General features: G+C 50.8%; 1 protein-coding gene across 9 annotated transcripts in view; it reads left to right on the plus strand.

Annotated features, from left to right (window-relative positions):
• RGS3 (regulator of G protein signaling 3) overlaps window positions 1-16,647 on the plus strand; it is a 239,211-nt gene that overhangs the window by 182,138 nt on the left and 40,426 nt on the right. Inside the window, exon 1 of one of the 9 annotated variants that reach the window (XM_075120460.1) lies at window positions 14,544-15,629. The exons of the other annotated variants lie outside the window; for them this stretch is intronic. Coding sequence (XP_074976561.1) covers window positions 15,372-15,629 — 258 coding nt within the window. The 5' untranslated portion in view covers window positions 14,544-15,371. Of the gene's footprint in view, window positions 1-14,543; window positions 15,630-16,647 lie in introns of those variants that run through there. 9 annotated transcript variants of the gene reach the window in all.

Below are 16,647 nucleotides of genomic sequence, written 5' to 3' on the forward strand. Positions count from 1 at the left end.
CTCAGATTATGGACTGGCCACCTCTCATCATCTCCCATGGTTTTGGAATGGGTGGACTGAATGCCAAGTGAATTCCTTGTCAAGCCCATTGGAATATGCATATGCAGTCCCGGGGTCAGTGGGGACTGTCACTGCCGCAAGGCTGTGCATTGTTCCCACTGGCTCAGAGGCAGCAGGCGAGGAGGAGGCTGGGACATGATGAGAATGCTGCAGCTGAAGACACCATTGGTGCTATTTTATTAAATGACTCTCTTGCCCTTCCCTTGTCCCTTCCAGCCCAGGATCTGAGAGCACTTTGCAGGTGCGACTCCCCCTTCCAGGCTGCTGGGCCTTGTCCCAGCTGCACAGACAGGGAACTGAGGCACAGAAATGGCAAGCAGCTTGCCCAGTGGCACCCAGGGAATTGGGTCAGAGCCAGAACTAGAGCCCCAGGGCTGCCTTCTCTGCTGGGAGGACACCCTGGGCATGGCGACGGGAGGTGGTGCCAATGAGCTCTGATTCTGGGACTGGTTCTAGGGCAGCACCAGCCCTAGCACAAATTAGAGGAGGCTGGGGCTTGTCTAGTCTCCACTGACTGGCTCTAGCCCATGGGGCCAGAGTGCTAGCCCCGACTAACTGAAGTGCCACCCCTCTCCTGCCCTGACACACGCATGCGGCAGTGGTGGCTAGAGGGAGTGAGTAACCAGCTGGGGAGATCCAGCAGCTTTCTGGCTCCTCTGTGCTGCTGGAACAAAGATGAGATTCTAACCCATATCTGCCCGACCCCCACCTTACCCCTGCCAATCTTCATTCCTTGCAGACCCCGGTCGTCAGCGGGCGGGATCGAACTGGGGACTTCTGGAGCTTAGTGCATTAGCTAAAAGCCAGCTGGCTGTTACCTAAGGCTATGTCTACACTACGAAATTAGGTTGAATTTATAGAAGTCGATTTTTTAGAAATTGATTTTTTACAGTCGATTGTGTGTGTCCCCACTTAAGACCATTAAGTCGGCGGAGTGTGTCCACAGTACCAAGGCTAGCATCGACTTCCAGAGCTTTGCACTATGGGTAGTTATCCCACAGTTCCCGCAGTCTCCGCCACCCATTGGAATTCTGGGTTGAGATCCCTATGCCTGATGAGGCAAAAAACATTGTTGCGGGTGGTTCTGGGTACATGTCGTCAGGCCCTCCCTCCCTCCCTCCCTCCGTGAAAGCAATGGCAGACAATCGTTTTCACCCCTTTTTTCCTGGGTTACCTGTGCAGATGCCATACCACGCAAGCATGGAGCCCGCTCAGCTCACTGTCACCATATGTCTCCTGGGTGCTGGCAGATGCGGGACTGCATTGCTACACAGCGGCAGCTCATTGCCTTGTGGCAGCAGATGGTGCATTACGACTGGTAGCTGTCCTCATTGTCTCCTGGGTGCTCTTGACCGGCCTCGGTGAGGTCAGTCAGGGCACCTGCGCGGACATGGCTGCTCCTGGCAGATCTTGGTGAGGTTTGTCAGGGGCGCCTGGACATAAATGGGAATTACTCAGGTCATTCTCTTCTTTAAGTTTTGTCTAATGGAGATTCAGTCCTAGCTGGAATATTGGCAGAGGGATAGCTCAGTGGTTTGGGCATTGGCCTGCTAAATCCATGGTTGTGAGTTCAATCCTTGAGGGGGCCATTCTGCCTCAGGCTGCTCTCCCAGCCAGCAGCACTGCAAGCACCCAGGAGATAATAATAGCTAGCAGTTGTACTGTACCGTCTGCTGCCTGCCTATCCCTTGCTTCCCCCCTCCTTGAAAACAGCGGCCGACAATCATTTCATGCATTTTTTCATGCGGGCACCATATTACTGTCAGCATCATCATCCACCCACCGCTTCCGCTGCCACTGTGCTCTCCTGCAGACGCCATACCACGGCAAGCATGGAGCCCGCTCAGATCACCGTGGCAGTTATGACCGTTCTAAACACCATGCTCATTATCCAGCAGTATATGCAGAACCAGAACCAGAACCTGCAAAGGCAGGTGAGTAGGCGACGGCAGTGTGGTGAGGAGAGTGATGAGGACATGGACACAGACTTCTCTCAAAGTATAGGCCCCGGCAATTTGGACATCATGGTGGTAAAGGGGCAGGTTCATGCTGAGGAACGCCAATTCTGGGTCCAGGAAACAAGCACAGACTGGTGGGACCACATAGTGTTGCAGGTCTGGGACGATTCCCAATGACTGCGAAACTTTCACATGCGTAAGGGCACTTTCATGGAACTTTGTGACTTGCTTTCCCCTGCCCTGAAGCACCAGAATACTAAGATGAGAGTAGCCCTCACAGTTCACAAGTGAGTGGCGATAGCCCTGTGGAAGCTTGCAACGCCAGACAGCTACCGGTCAATCGGGAATCAATTTGGAGTGGGCAAATCTACCGTGGGGGCTGCTGTGCTCCAAGTAGCCAACGCAATCACTGAGCTGCTGTTATCAAGGGTAGTGACCCTGGGAAATGTGCAGGTCATAGTGGATGGCTTTGCTGCAATGGGATTCCCTAACTGGTGAGGCGATAGACAGAACCCATATCCCTGTCTTGGCACCGGAGCACCAAAGCAGCAAGTACATAAACCGCAAGGGGTACTTTTCAGTGGTGCTGCAAGCACTGGTGGATCACAAGGGACGTTTCACCAACATCAACGTGGGATGGCCGGGAAAGGTACACGACGCTCGCGTCTTCAGGAGCTCTGGTCTGTTTCAACAGCTGCAGCAAGGGACTTTCTTCCCAGACCAGAAAATAACCATTGGAGATGTTGAAATGCCTATAGTTATCCTTGGGGACCCAGCCTACCCCTCCCCCCTGCGTTCTTGGGCGTCTGGGTGAGGAGGCTATGGAACCTGGGGAGGAGGGCGGTTGGTTACACAGGGGCTGTAGCGGGGGTCTGTGCTCCAGCTGCCTTCCCTGCACCTCAGCCATACACCGAAGCATATCAGTTTGATCCTCCAGTAGCCTCAGCACTGACTCCTGCCTTCTGTCAGCAAGCTGACGCCACCTATCATCTTCAACCCACCACAAATTATCTTCAACACACCACCTGTCCTTGTGTTCATATTGTGCTTTCCTAGACTCTAACATTGTGTGCCTCCACGCATTCTGCTGGGCTCTTTCAGTGCAGGAGGACTCCATGAGCTCAGAGAACATTTCATCGCGAGTGCATTTTTTTTGCCTTCTAATCTTTGCTAGCCTCTGGGACGGAGATGATAGGGGGAGCGTTGAAACATTTTCAGCTGCGGGAGGGGGAAAAAGGGAGAGTAGTATTTAAAATACACATTTTAGAGAACAATGGGTAGACTCTTTCAGGGTGAACCTTGCTGTTAACATTACATAGCACATGTGCATTCGGTATAAGGTCACATTTTGCCTCTTATATTGAGGGTCTGCCGGTTTGGCGTGAGAGATCACACGTGCAGGGCCGGCGGGCAACAGAATTCAGCTTGCAGGCAGCTATGGTAAGCCACAGTCTTTTGGCTTCTTCAACCTTCATAACATGTGGGAATGATTCCAAACAGCAGCGCCCTCCTTTCCCATACGAAGCACCCGTTGGGTTGGCCATTTAAAAGGGGGGGCTGCGGTTTTTGAGTTCACGTGCAGCACAAACCCAAAGAAACCCCCCCACACACACCCAATTCTTTCGGATGATCACTTCACCCCTCCCAGCACTACATGGCTAACAGTGGGGAAGATTTCTGTTCAGCCACAGGCACACAGCCCAGCAGGAATGGCCACCTCTGAATGTCCCCTTAATAAAATTACCCTGTTTCAACCAGGTGACCGTGAATGATATCACTCTCCTGAAGCTAACACAGAAAGATAAAGAATGGATGTTGCTTGAATGCCAGCAAACACGCGGACCATACTCTGCCATGCTTTGTTATGCAGTGACTCCAGACTACATGCTACTGGCCTGGCGTGGTAAAGTGTCCTACCATGGAGGAGGGAATAAGGCTCTGCCCTCCCCAGAAACCTTTTGCATAGGCTTTGGGAGTACATCCAGGAGAGCTTTATGGAGATGTCCCTGGAGGATTTCCGCTCCATCCCCAGACACGTTAACACACTTTTCCAGTAGCTGTACTGGCCGCAAATTATTCATTAAACAAGCTTGCTTTTAAACCATGTATTATATTTACAAAGGTACACTCACCAGAGGTCCCTTCTCCACCCGGTGGGTCCAGGAGCCCGCCTTGGGTGGGTTCAGGGGGTACTGGCTCCAGTTCCAGGGTGAGAAACAGTTCCTGGCTCTTGGGGAAAACAGTTTCTACGCTTGCTTGCTGTGCGCTATCTTCAGCTTCCTCCTCCTCCTCATCTTCCAGTACTTCCCGTTCAGTCCATGCTGGAGCTCTTTTGTGATTCTGGGACTGCATGGTCACCTCTGGTGATGAGATCTGCGCTCACCTGCAGCTTGCCACGCTGGCCAAACAGCAAATGAGATTCAAAAGTTTGCGGCCCTTTTTCTGTCTACCTGGCCAATGCATATGAGTTGAGAGTGCTGTTCAGAGCGGTCACAATGGAGCACTTTGTGATAGGTCCCAGAGGCCAATACTGTTGAATTGCGACCACACTACCTCAAATTCGACCCAGCGATGTCGATTTAAGTGCTAATCCCCTCATCGGGGAGAAGTACAGAAATCAATTTTAAGAGCCCTTTAAGTCGAAGTAAATGGCTTTGTCGTGTGGACATGTGCAGAATTAAATCGATCTAACACTGCTAAATTTGACCTAAACTCGTAGTGTAGACCAGGGCTAAGGCTGTAGAGCAGACTTATTAATTGCTCCCTAAGTGGTCTCGATGCCACTAGATGGGACACAACACCACACCCACAAGGTTTGTGGGTTACATACTTCTCCTAGCTGAGGAGGCGCATCCCAAGCTTCAGAGTCTTCCCAGTTGAAATCGTGGATGAGCCCCAACTTGTAACACCCAACAGACCCTGTTCATCGGCTGGTGGGATCGAACCGGGGACCTCTGGAGCTTAGTGCATGAGCCTCTACCACATGAGCTAAAAGCCAACAGCCTGTTAGCTAAGGCTGTGGAGCGTCTCATTTAACTCACTCTAAGTGGTCTCGGTGCCACTACATCGGACAGAACGCCACACCCAGGAGGTGTGTGGGTTACACAGGCACTCCCATTAGGCATTAGCACGGAGTCCTGGTGCTCCTGGCCCTTTGATCCCACTCCCTCCTTTTTGGCTGGGGTGCATCGAATTTTCTGGCTGAATATCATCTGCTTCCAGATGTGTGTGGACTCTGGTATTTCACTGCATGCTAATAAGTGCAGTGGAAATCTGCACTTCATGTTCTGTGCTGGTAGAAAGCCTGTCAGTAGGGTACAGCTGGGATTGGCTCCCTCTGTGCTGAGCACCAGGGGGTTCCCAATCCAGCCCCAGTCCCTCCCATAGGGAAGGTTTGGAGGGAGCAGCAGGGGTTCATGAGGCAGAGCCCTCAGCCTTCCATCATGCTGCCAGGACACTCCTGCTGTTTGTTCTACTTGCAGCAGTGGTTTGGGGATGGGAAGTGGGGTTGTTTGCAGTCAGCTGAGGCCCAGCTGGGCAGCTGCACACACACCCGGGCTGCCCGTGTGAGGCTGGCACACTTGGTGTGGGCCATGCTGCCCCTCCTGCTTTTGGCAGCCTCCTGCAGTTGCCTATGTGGACCAGGGATGAGAGTTTGGGCGGTTCGAAAGCTTGGCTCTTTACTTACTGGTCACATGGGGTGTAAGAAGCCACCTCAAGGTCACCTCTATTGGCAGGACAGAGTCTCCTGAGGGTAGTTCTGACCTTGGGCTGTAGGACTACAGATGACAGCAACCTTTTCCCATGCGGCTTGGGGGTTAAGCTATGGCCTGTGCATATCAGCTCAGAGAATCCAGGGCCCATACTCCCTCCTGCACTGAGATACAAACTGCTAGGCATGGGACAGGTTGAATAGTTGTGGAGGGTCATTGTTTCAGGAGAAGGTGCTGAGTGACACACTCCCTGGGTGACAAGAGGGAGCTTTTTAATGGTTGTTTGAACATGCTGTAGCAGTGGTCACACCAGTGCCAAAGATAGAGATAAAATCACCTCCCTACTCTTACTCAAGATTCCCCTCTTCATGCATCCAAGGATCGCATTAGCTCTTTTGGCCCAGAGCATTGCACTGGGAGTTCATGTTTAGTGGATTATCCACCATGACCCCCAACTCCTTCTCAGAGTCACTTCTTCCCAGGATAGAGTAAGTACAGCCTATATTGTCCTAGGTTAGTGTAAGTAAGTTTCCCATCCTGTCAGAATGGCCTAACTTTTGTTCCTCGATGTATGACTTAAAGTTTGGCCATACTGTAAAGCATGTTGCTTACTGTGACCGGGTTGAGCTAGATGGCTATGGGAGAGTAATAGAAGGCAGATATATTAGCCCCAGGCTAAGTAGGTCCCTTTTCCCTGGGTAAGGTAACAGGGAAGGTTCCAGAACAATCAGGAACCTTCTGGAGACAATTAAGACAGGCTGATTAGAACACCTGCAGACAATCAAGAAGCTGCCAGAATCAATTAAGGCAGGCTAATCAGGGCACCTGTGTTTTAAAAAGGAGCTCACTTCAGTTTGTGGTGTGCGGTGAGGAGCTGGGGGCAAAAGGCACTAGGAGCTGAGAGTGAGAACGCGGACTGTTGGAGGACTGAGCAGTAGAAGCATTATCAGACACCAGGAGGAAGGTCCTATGGTGAGGATAAAGAAGGTGTTGGGAGGAGGCCATGGGGAAGTAGCTCAGGGAGTTGTAGCTGTCACACAGCTGTTCCAGGAGGCACTCTAGACAGCTGCATCCCACAGGGCCCTGGGCTGGAACCCGGAGTAGAGGGCGGGCCCGGGTTCCCCCCAAATCCTCCCAACTCCTGGTCAGACACAGGAGGAGTCGACCTGGACTGTGAATTCAGAAAAACGGCCAAGCTGAGGGCTGCCGTGAAGTTCCAAGACGAGCAAATCTGCCAATAAGCTCAAGACCCACCAAGGTAGAGCAGGAACTTTGTCACGTTACTTGCTCTCAGCTCACCAAGTGATCCAGATCGCTCTGTAGTGACCTGTCCTCTTCTGATTTCCATAAACCCATGTGATTGGCATTAATTATATTACCTTCCTTTAATTCTTTATTAATTAAGTCCCATATCAGCAGCTCCATTATATTGTCTGGGATCAATGTCAGGCTGACAGGCCTATAACTACCCAGTTTATCCTGTTTAAACAGTGGCACAACATTAGCTTTCTTCCAGTCTTCTAGAATTTCCCCAGTGTTTCAACAGTTATTGAAAATCAACATGCACAGTCCAGCAAGCTCCTCAGCCAGCTCTTTTAAAACTGCTGAATGCAAGTTATTCAGACTTGCTGATTTAAAAATGTCTAAATTTAGTAGCGACAAGGTGGGTGAGATAATATCTTTTACTGGATCAACTTATGTTGGTGAGAGAAACAAGCTTTCTAGCTCACACACAAAGCTTTTCTCTCTCACCAACAGAAGTTCATCCAATATTACCTCACCCATCTTGTCTATCTAGTATCCTGGGACCAACACAGCTACAGCAACACTGTATATAACTTTAATAGCTGCTGTTTAACATCCTCCTCAGTTACTGCTGGAATGGAAAGTGTTTATACTTACGTTGTCATACGATATGGCTACATCATGTGGTCCCCCCCCCCCAAATGCAGAACAGAAATAGTTATTGAACACTTCTGCCTCATCTGCATTTTTATTGACAGTTCTACCATTTCCATCTAGTAATGGACCAGTACTGGTATTAGGATTCTTTCTGATCCTAATATGCTTAAATAATTCCTTATTATTCTTCTTAACTCTGCTGGCCATAGAGTTAGTCTTCTGTCCGTTTGCTTTCCTTATCAGTTTTCTACAGTTCTAGCATCTGATTTATATTCATTACTATCAATTTCCCCTTTTTCCATTTGTTATCTATTTTTTATTGTTATTATTTATAGTTGCCTTCACTTCCCCTCTAAGCCAGGTTGTTGATTTTAACCAATGTGGCCTTCTTTCTCAGTTGTGGCTTTTTGGGCATCTAGTAAAGTGTTCTTAAGTGAGTCCCAATTATCATTCACATTTTTCTGTTTAAATTCATCCTCCCAGCTGATTTGTCTCTTAATTGTTTTCAGCTTTGTGAAAAACTGACCCTTGAAAACACCAGGTATATGTATTGTACTTGCTGCTTTCAAAGGGTCATTGAAGGGGGAAAGACCATAACAGAACACGTGGAGGAAATGGCGGAAGTGCTAAATGACTTTTTTTGTTTCAGTTTTCACCAAAAAGAGATTGGACATCTAACAGTGAACGCCAGTGAAAATGAGGTAGGATCTGAGGCTAAAATAGGGAAAGAACAAGTTAAAAAATAGATGTTAGATGTCTTCAAATCAGCAAGGCCTGATAAATACCTCCTAGAATACTCAAGGAGCTGACTGAGGAGATGTATGAGCCATTAGCGATTATCTTCAGAAACTCATGGACAACAGGAGAGATTCCAGAGGACTAGAAAAGGGCAAATATAATGCTAATCTATGAAAAGGTAAATAAGGACAACCCGGGTAATTACAGACCAGTCAGCTAAATTTCATTGCCTGGAAAGATAAGGGAGGAATTTATCAAGCAATCAATTTGCAAACACCTAGAAAGTAATAAGCATGGATTTGTCAAGAACAAATTATGTCAAAGCCACCTAACTACTTTCTTTGACAGGGTAACAATAACAAGCCTTGTGGGTAGGGGGGAAGCAGTAGATGTGGCATATATTGACTTTAGTAAGGCTTTTGGTACTGTCTCACATGACCTTCTCATAAAGAAACTAGGGAAATACAACCTAGATGGAACTACTATAAGGTGGGTGCAAAACTGGTTGGAAATCTGTGCCTAGAGAGTAGTTATCAGTGGTTCACAGTAAAGCTGGAAGGGCATAAAGAGTGGGGTCCCGCAAGGATCGGTCCTGGGTCTGGTTCTGTTCAGTATCTTCATCAATGGTTTAGATAATGGCATAGAGAGTACACTTATAAAGATACCAAGCTGGGAGGGGTTGCAAGTACTTTGGAGGATAGTATTAAAATTCAAAATAATCTGGACAAACTGGAAAAATGGTCTGAAGACAATTGGATGAAATTCAGTAAGGACAAATGCAAAGTACTCCACTTAGGAAGGAACAATGAGTTCCACACATACAAAATGGGAAATGACTGCCTAGGAAGGAGTACTGCGGAAAGGGATCTGGGGGTCATAGTGGATCACAAGCTCAATATGAGTCAACAGTGTAACATTTGCAGAAAAAAGCAAACATCATTCTGGGATGTATTAGCAGGAGTGTTGTAAGCAAGACATGAGAAGTAATTCTTCCGCTCTACTCTGCGATGATTAGGCCTCAACTGGAATATTGTGTCCAGTTCTGGGCACCATATTTCAGGAAATATGTGGACAAATTGGAGAAAGCCCAGAGGAGTGCATCACAAATAATTAAAGGTCTAGAAAACATGCCCTATGTGCAAAAATTGAAAGAAGTGGGTTTATTTAGTCTGGAGAAGAAAAGACTAAGAGGGGACATAACAATTTTAAAGTACATAAAAGGTTGTTACAAGGAGGTGGGAGAAAAAATGTTCTCATTAACCTCTGAGGACAGGACAAGAAGCCATGGGCTTAAATTGCAGCAAGGGAGGTTTAGGTTGGACATTAGGAAAAACTTCCTAACTATCAGGATGGTTAAGCACTGGAAAAAATTGCCCAGGAGGTTGTAAAATCACTGTCATTGGAGGTTTTTAAGAACAGGATAAACAAACACCTGTCAAGAATGGTCTAGTTATTAAGTAATCCTGCCATGAGTGCAGGGGACTGGACCAGATGACCTCTCGAGGTCCCTTCCAGTCCTACACTTCTATGATTATTGGTGTGGACTGTATTGTGTTTGCAGATAACAAATGCGATCAAATCAAGATAGGCAATTACTAATTTTTAGGTCTGTGATCAATTTCTCTTTATCCATCAAAACAAGGTCTAATATAGAATTCCCCTGTGTTGGATGCAACAGTTTTTGAGTTGATAACTAGATAGATTCTCAGGGCTGAAAGCCTGCTGGGGCCAAACTAACCCTTGCCTCCTTGGCTGTATTTTGTGGCATTCGGTAGAATCACTTATAGTGAAGAATATCCATGTATGTGGACATCCAGAGCAGCACAGTCTGGTGGGTAATGCTGGTGAGGAACAGATGCACCATGTTAGCTCAGAAACCAATTCCCAAACTGCTATGGCTTTGAGGGCATCTGGTTTTGGAGTCACCAGCTCAGGTTTAGGGTTTGCGGGTTTAAAGCAAAGCCAGTTCTGAGTTACCAGAGTGTAAGAAAAACTCTCATTAACTAGAAACCCCTTCCTCCTTCAGATAGCTCAGATGGCTGGAGAGGCTTTCCACAATATGGCTATGGCAAGAGGTAGTAGTGGTTTGCATGCTAAGGGGGAGTTGATGTTTCAGCCCCAGACCTTCCTTAAGGAGACTGCATAGGTTCAAGCGTTCTCCTTTGCTGGGCAGCTGCAGATCTGGGGTACCTTTCTGTTACAAAGCAGTAGCCCTAAGGGAGGGTAGATGCACAGGCTCCCCTTTCCAAGCCATGGGGTTCTCAATAAGCAGCCTTGGGTGAGGCGGTCTTTCCTGGTTGTAAAGCCCAGGGGCTGGAGCAAGGCACTCCGTATTAAGCAGTGAGTTTTATGAGATCCCAGGAGAGTACTGGAGAGAGAGACAGGCCAAAGATTGGGCCAACGCAGTGGCGCATTAGCCCAGGTATCTGCCAGAAGGAGCTGTGCCTTTTGCTAGCACCGCGATTCAAGGAAATGACACATCAAGCACATGCTGTAAACATGCTGCACCAAGAAGAACCTGACTCCACGGCACCAATCTCTGTGCCGACCAGGAATCTTCCTCATAAAGCCCCCACATCTCCTGCTGCCTAGCCAGGGGGCAGCAAAGGGGCTGAGAGCAAGCCTATGAAAGGTCAGCCCCAGAGGGAACTCCTGAGAAGATGGATTTAGAATGAACATGCCTCCTCAGCACATGGTGCACCTCCTGCTCATTCTAGCCACACTATGGGGCATTGTCTCCACCCAGCTCTTTGTGGGCATGGCCCGAGGGAGTGGGCTGATCAGTAGCTCCCCCTTCAGCGTGTTAATGTGCTGGTAACCAAAAGCTGAAATGTGCTGGCACAGCTTGTGAGAGGCTGAGCTTGGGCCTAGCAAGGGAAGGGGTGTCTTGAGGCCAGACCAGCACTTAGGATCCTTGCTGTGCTTACGTGATGGAGGGTTTGCATGACCGCTGAGGAACCAAAGTGCAGTGGCCACTCCTATGGGGAGATGATGGCTGGACTGGCTGAAACGGGAACAGAATCGAAAGGGAGGGGAGTTTGCTTAGAAATAGGAACCATGTAGTTACTCTCTAGGTTTGTGTGAAATCACCCAGCTTCCATTAGATTGATGCTGTCTGGCTAGAGATGAGATGCAGCGGAAGGTCACCCCATCCTGGTCTGGATGGCTCAGCTTCAGGACTGACAGGGTTGCACCGTCTCCATGTCCATTCAGACTGTAGCTTCTCTGCTTTGACTGTGGTACAATGGCTGATTCATACAGAAAGCTCCTGAAAAAACCATTGTCAAGATTGCATGGTGTAGGCAGTGCCCGAAGTAGGTTGCTTCTGCCTGTTTGTGTCTGCTGCTTTGTCAAAGGGTTGACCGGCTCAGTGGGTGGATCACTAGTGCACAGGGCCTTTTTGTCTCTAGACTGAGGGTTCAGTTCCACCCTTGGATCAAAGTACTTTCTAGCTGTCCAGTGGTGGCCTGTGTGAATTGCTGGTTTCAGTCCAGTTCCTTATGGTCAGGTGTCTATAGCACAACAGACACCAATTAATTGCCAGCTTCACAGGCTGCATCTGCTCTGTAGGGCTCTCGGTCTGATACTTTCCAACAGCACTGGATGGAAACAGCGGGGGAAATAAAGAGATGTCTGTGAAGCCAGAGGGCAGAGTATTTTCTCCCTCTGGACCGTGCTTCTTTTGACCCCCCTTTCAGTGTCAGTCGCTGTGATTAAAGCTGCAGCAGAGGGTGAATACTGATCCCTGCTGAGTGCCCCGAACGGTGCGTTGTGACTGTAGTGCATTCGCACTGTGACGTGCCCCAGAGGCTGCACCGTAAAACCACTGCGTTTCAATGAGCACTCATGGCTGACTTTTGGGCTGATCGCCTTGCTCACTCCAAGAGGCTTCAGACTGGGAGCAGAAGCCTGTGCCTTTACTTCTTATTGCTGCTAGCAGCAAGAAACTTCATCCAACTCTTTTTATTGACAGGTCATTAAAAATGGCCCTGATGTGACAATCTGACTCTTATCTGATGTTTCTTTGTCTGCGCCTCACTCTCAATTGCTGGTTGCTTCCCCTTCCAGCTCCACTGCCTCAGCCGGCCTTGGCGTGTGCTGAAAAACATTGGCTCTAATTCAGCAAAATTAACAGTGTTTAGTGTGGACAATGGGTCCTGGGTCCCTGGAAGCTGGTAGCTGCTCTTGAGTCATTGCAGTGAGTGTGTGAAATTCATGGCCATGAAAACGCCTCATGGACTGTGAAATCTGGTCTCCCCCCATGAAATCTCCTCTTTTGTGTGCTTTTACCCTATGCTATGCAGATTTCACGGGGGAGATCAGCATTTCTCAAATTCGGGGTCCGGACCCAAAACGGAGTTGCAGGGGGGTCACAAGGTTATTTTAGGGGGGGTCACAGTATTGCCACCCCTACTTCTGCGCTACCTTCAGAGCTGGGCGGCCAGAGAGCGGCGGCTGTTGGCCAGGTGCTCAGCTCTGAAGGCAGCGCCCTGCCAGCAGCAGCACAGAAGTAAGGGTGGCAACACCATACCAGGCCATCCTTACTTCTGCACTGCCTTCAGAGCCACTCCCCCTTCACCAGGCTCCCATCTCCGCTCCCCATCTCTTCTTTCACCTGGCCCCCACCTCTGCTCCTGATCCCCATTCACCTGGCCCCTGCCTCCACTCCCAATCCCCCTTCACCTGGCCCCCGCCTCTGCTCCCGATTCCCCTTCATTTGGCCCCCATCTCTGCTCACCCAGTCCCCCTTCACCTGGCCCCCGCCTCTGCTCCCGATTCCCCTTCATTTGACCCCCATCTCTGCTCACCCAGTCCCCCTTCACCTGGCCCCCGCCTCTGCTCCCGATTCCCCTTCATTTGGCCCCCATCTCTGCTCACCCAGTCCCCCTTCACTTGGCCCCCATCTCTGCTCACCCAATCCCCCTTCACTTGGCCCCCACCTCAGCTCCCAATCCCCCTTTCACTTGGCCCCCACCTCACCTCCCAATCCCCTTGGCACTGGGCTCTTGTCAGAAAGGTGGCTGGCCCTCAGAAGCTCAGAATTGGAATCCCACCAGGGCCGCCTGGGGCCAACGAGGCAGTAACCTGTTCGTCTTCCAGTGATATCCAGTGGGCTTCCTGAGTACTCTGCTCTGAATGCAGGCCAGGACCTGGGGGCCCTAGGGATAGCTGACTCATTCCAGTGATCCTGGGGCGCCTCCCTTTGCAGGAGGATCCCATTTACACCTAGTGCATGCCAGAGGAGCAAAGCTAGGCACACAGAGAGCACAGAGCCATGGAGAGAGAGCCCTCCACGGCTAAGCCCAGGGAGACCTGAGGTGCAACCTCCACTCTGGCCCCTTCTCTCCCCCACTAATGCACTGACCCCATTGCACTCTCCCCCTCTGCTCCGCCCCTCCTCGTCCACCCCCCACCCCAGGCTGGACCATAACCCATGTTACCCAATAGAGCACCATGCTGATTGTGGAGCTGGGGAGCTCAGGGGACTGTAAAGGGAATTACGGACCCTTTATCCTTTGGGGTAGGCTCCCCCAAAGCAGCCTTTATCCCCAATCCTCCCTGCAGAGGAACCAGTGATAAATAAATCCACACAGCCATGGCAGAGTGAGCCCTGCTCATGGTAAGATCTCCACTTGCTCACCCAGCCCTCCCCGCTCCCTGTGCCCTCTCCTGCGTTCGTCCATTGGCTGTCTACACTAGGCCAGGGACCTTGTCTCCATGTTGTCCTGGCTCCCCACCTGCTGTTGATGCAGCTGGGCACAGATCCTCTGAAGTGACCAATGGGCGCAGCCCCATGCTGGGGAAGGGTCCACATCCCACACCGGCACTGCCAGGCCCCACCCAGGGTGGGAGCTCAGGAGAAAGACCAAGAGCCGGGTAGGCCTTAAAGGAAACATCCAACAGCTCTGTTCCCACCCCAAAGATGGTCAGGGGTGAGGTCACTGAAGGGGTGCTGGTGGGAGGGGCTCAAGGGGCTGCCTGATCTCTGGATGAAAGGAGGACCAGGACTGTCAGTCATGCACCTGACACCAGAAGCCAGCAAAGGTAACTGCAGGAGTTTGGCTGGAATCAACCAACTCCAGCAAAATCTCAGGTGTGTGGAAGTTGTGACCCTCCCCTGCCACGTGGTGCCTCTGCTCAGTGACAGATTGCAGATGTGATGCAAGCTCCTGGGACAGTTCCTGTTGCACCTTCCCCCTTACCGAGCCTCAGAGAGAAAAGCTCAAAGTTCTGCAAGTGGAGCTGAGCTTTGGTGTGTGAATGACAGAGCCCTGGAACGGCTGGGCTGTGCACCCCGAGCCGCTTGGATGCACGGGCTGGGGCTGGAAGCAGCTGGCTCTCTCTGAATCCCAAGGTATGCTGTATTGTATGTTGGGGGAGATAACTCATCCTACTTGCTGTGCAGATCCTGGAACAGCCAGGGGCTGGAGAATTCTGTCTCCAGTTTCATTTGTGTGTTTTCTTAGGCTGCTTCTAAAGTCATCCCGAAACCTGTTCTTTCCCCTCCGGCAAATGACCATGCTGTTTCCTTGGCACTGCCTGCCATGCTTGTGTCCAAGTCTGGAGCAGCACTGATCCCTCACACACTCCATACATGGGCTTGTTCTCTCCACAGGAAGAAATGGAAGCCTAGTGAAGACTGGAGCAGCCTCCGGCTCTCTCTGTTTCAGCCCCGAAGGAGGCATTTTTAAAACCTCAGGTTTGCTCCTATGAACCCTGGGAAGGGCTGGTAATAGTGAGCCAGAGAAAGCGGTGCCCGCCGCACGGGGGGGACTGAGCCACTCTGGAGTTCTGAGCATCATTTGAATTGGCTGGTTTCTGGCAAAGGCTGAACTGGTTTAATCCAATGATGTGATTTAATGAGGACAATAAAATCCTTCTTACGTGCAGCCCTCCCAGCAAAGGGGAGATGCTTGCCACAGAAAGGAGGGCTGGTCTCTCCTTTTGCTGCCTTCTGAGTCCGTTCTGAGGTATTTGCCAAAGCTTCTTTCTTTCTAGCATGCTGGTGAGGCAGTGGCGTGAGACTGGCCTGGCTCTGCCACCAGCAGGGATGTCCGCCACCTCTCTCCCACTTTCTGCCTCAGTGACTCTCTCAGGTGCGCGATTGCCAGGCAGTGCCAAGGAGCTGCTCGACGCTGCAGACAGCACGGTGGCTGTGGACAGCGGGACAGGGGTCCCTGGGCCAAGCCCTGCAAGCATCCTCAGCTGTGTCCTGTCCCCTTTCTCCTGTACTCTGGGAAGGTGGCTGCAGATGCTGGTATGTATCCCAGCACGAGCAGTATTGCTGGGGGATTACTCCCAGCAGCAGGAGGAGGGTGGGACGTTGTCCGCTCAGTTGCCTGATGGATGGGAAGCTAACAAGCCACCTCTCTATCTAACCTGGTAGTAAACTGTCAGAACAGGGGCTGGGGCAGGGTATGGCTGTGAGCAGCTGTGTTTGCTAGTGCCATCCAGCACTTCAGCATGAACCCATGCTTGGTTCCCGTCAGGGCGTGTCCCGGTGGTACACCCTTCCCACCAACAGGGCTGTTGGAGCGGGCTGCAGAATCCACAGGAGTGCCAGCTCAGGGACAGGCCGGGTTTGCTCTGCCGCCTCTGCCAGCGCTCTGGCAGGTGACGAGGAAACGAGGCAGTACAGGAACAGGATAGTAATGAGCAAACCTTGGGGACGCCCTGCTCTCCTCTGCAAGACTAACTGGGTCCCCAGGATCCCAGTGGGGCTTGACTTCAGAGTACTGGAGGGCTGCAGAGGGCAGTGGGTAGCAGGTAGCATGCAAGGTGGGAGTCGGGGACCTGACTTTCACGGATTTCCTGTGTGCCTCGGGGCCAGACATTTTACTTCCATGTGCCTGAGCTTTCTGCTCTGTAAGAGCAGGCACCTTGGCGACATGTGTTGGGAGCGTGGCTTGAGGGCACATGCCAAGCGCCAGGCTTTCAGTAGCTTTGGGCCCTGCCCTTGTTCTTTCTGCCTGGTGTTGGCTCCCCTTATTCTGGGTGGTGATGGGGTGGGGTCCCTTTTGACAACAGCTCCATGAGATACTGCACTGAGAGCTCTGCCCTGCTTCAAGATGGTTGTGTCCTTGTTTTCCCTTGCTGCGCTCTGCCCTGGCTGTGGTCCCAGCGCTCTCCTGGTGCCATACCTGCACCTTGTGAATAAAGCTCGGGGCGTGACGCTGCATCGCTGCCCGATGGCACTGTATTGTAACGCACTGACCCAGCATCCTGCCCTGCATATGGAAGCTGCACTACTAAACATTGTGACATCTACAACTTTC

This window comes from Caretta caretta, chromosome 16 (assembly GCF_965140235.1).
Source record: "Caretta caretta isolate rCarCar2 chromosome 16, rCarCar1.hap1, whole genome shotgun sequence".
Taxonomy (NCBI): Eukaryota; Metazoa; Chordata; order Testudines; family Cheloniidae; genus Caretta; species Caretta caretta.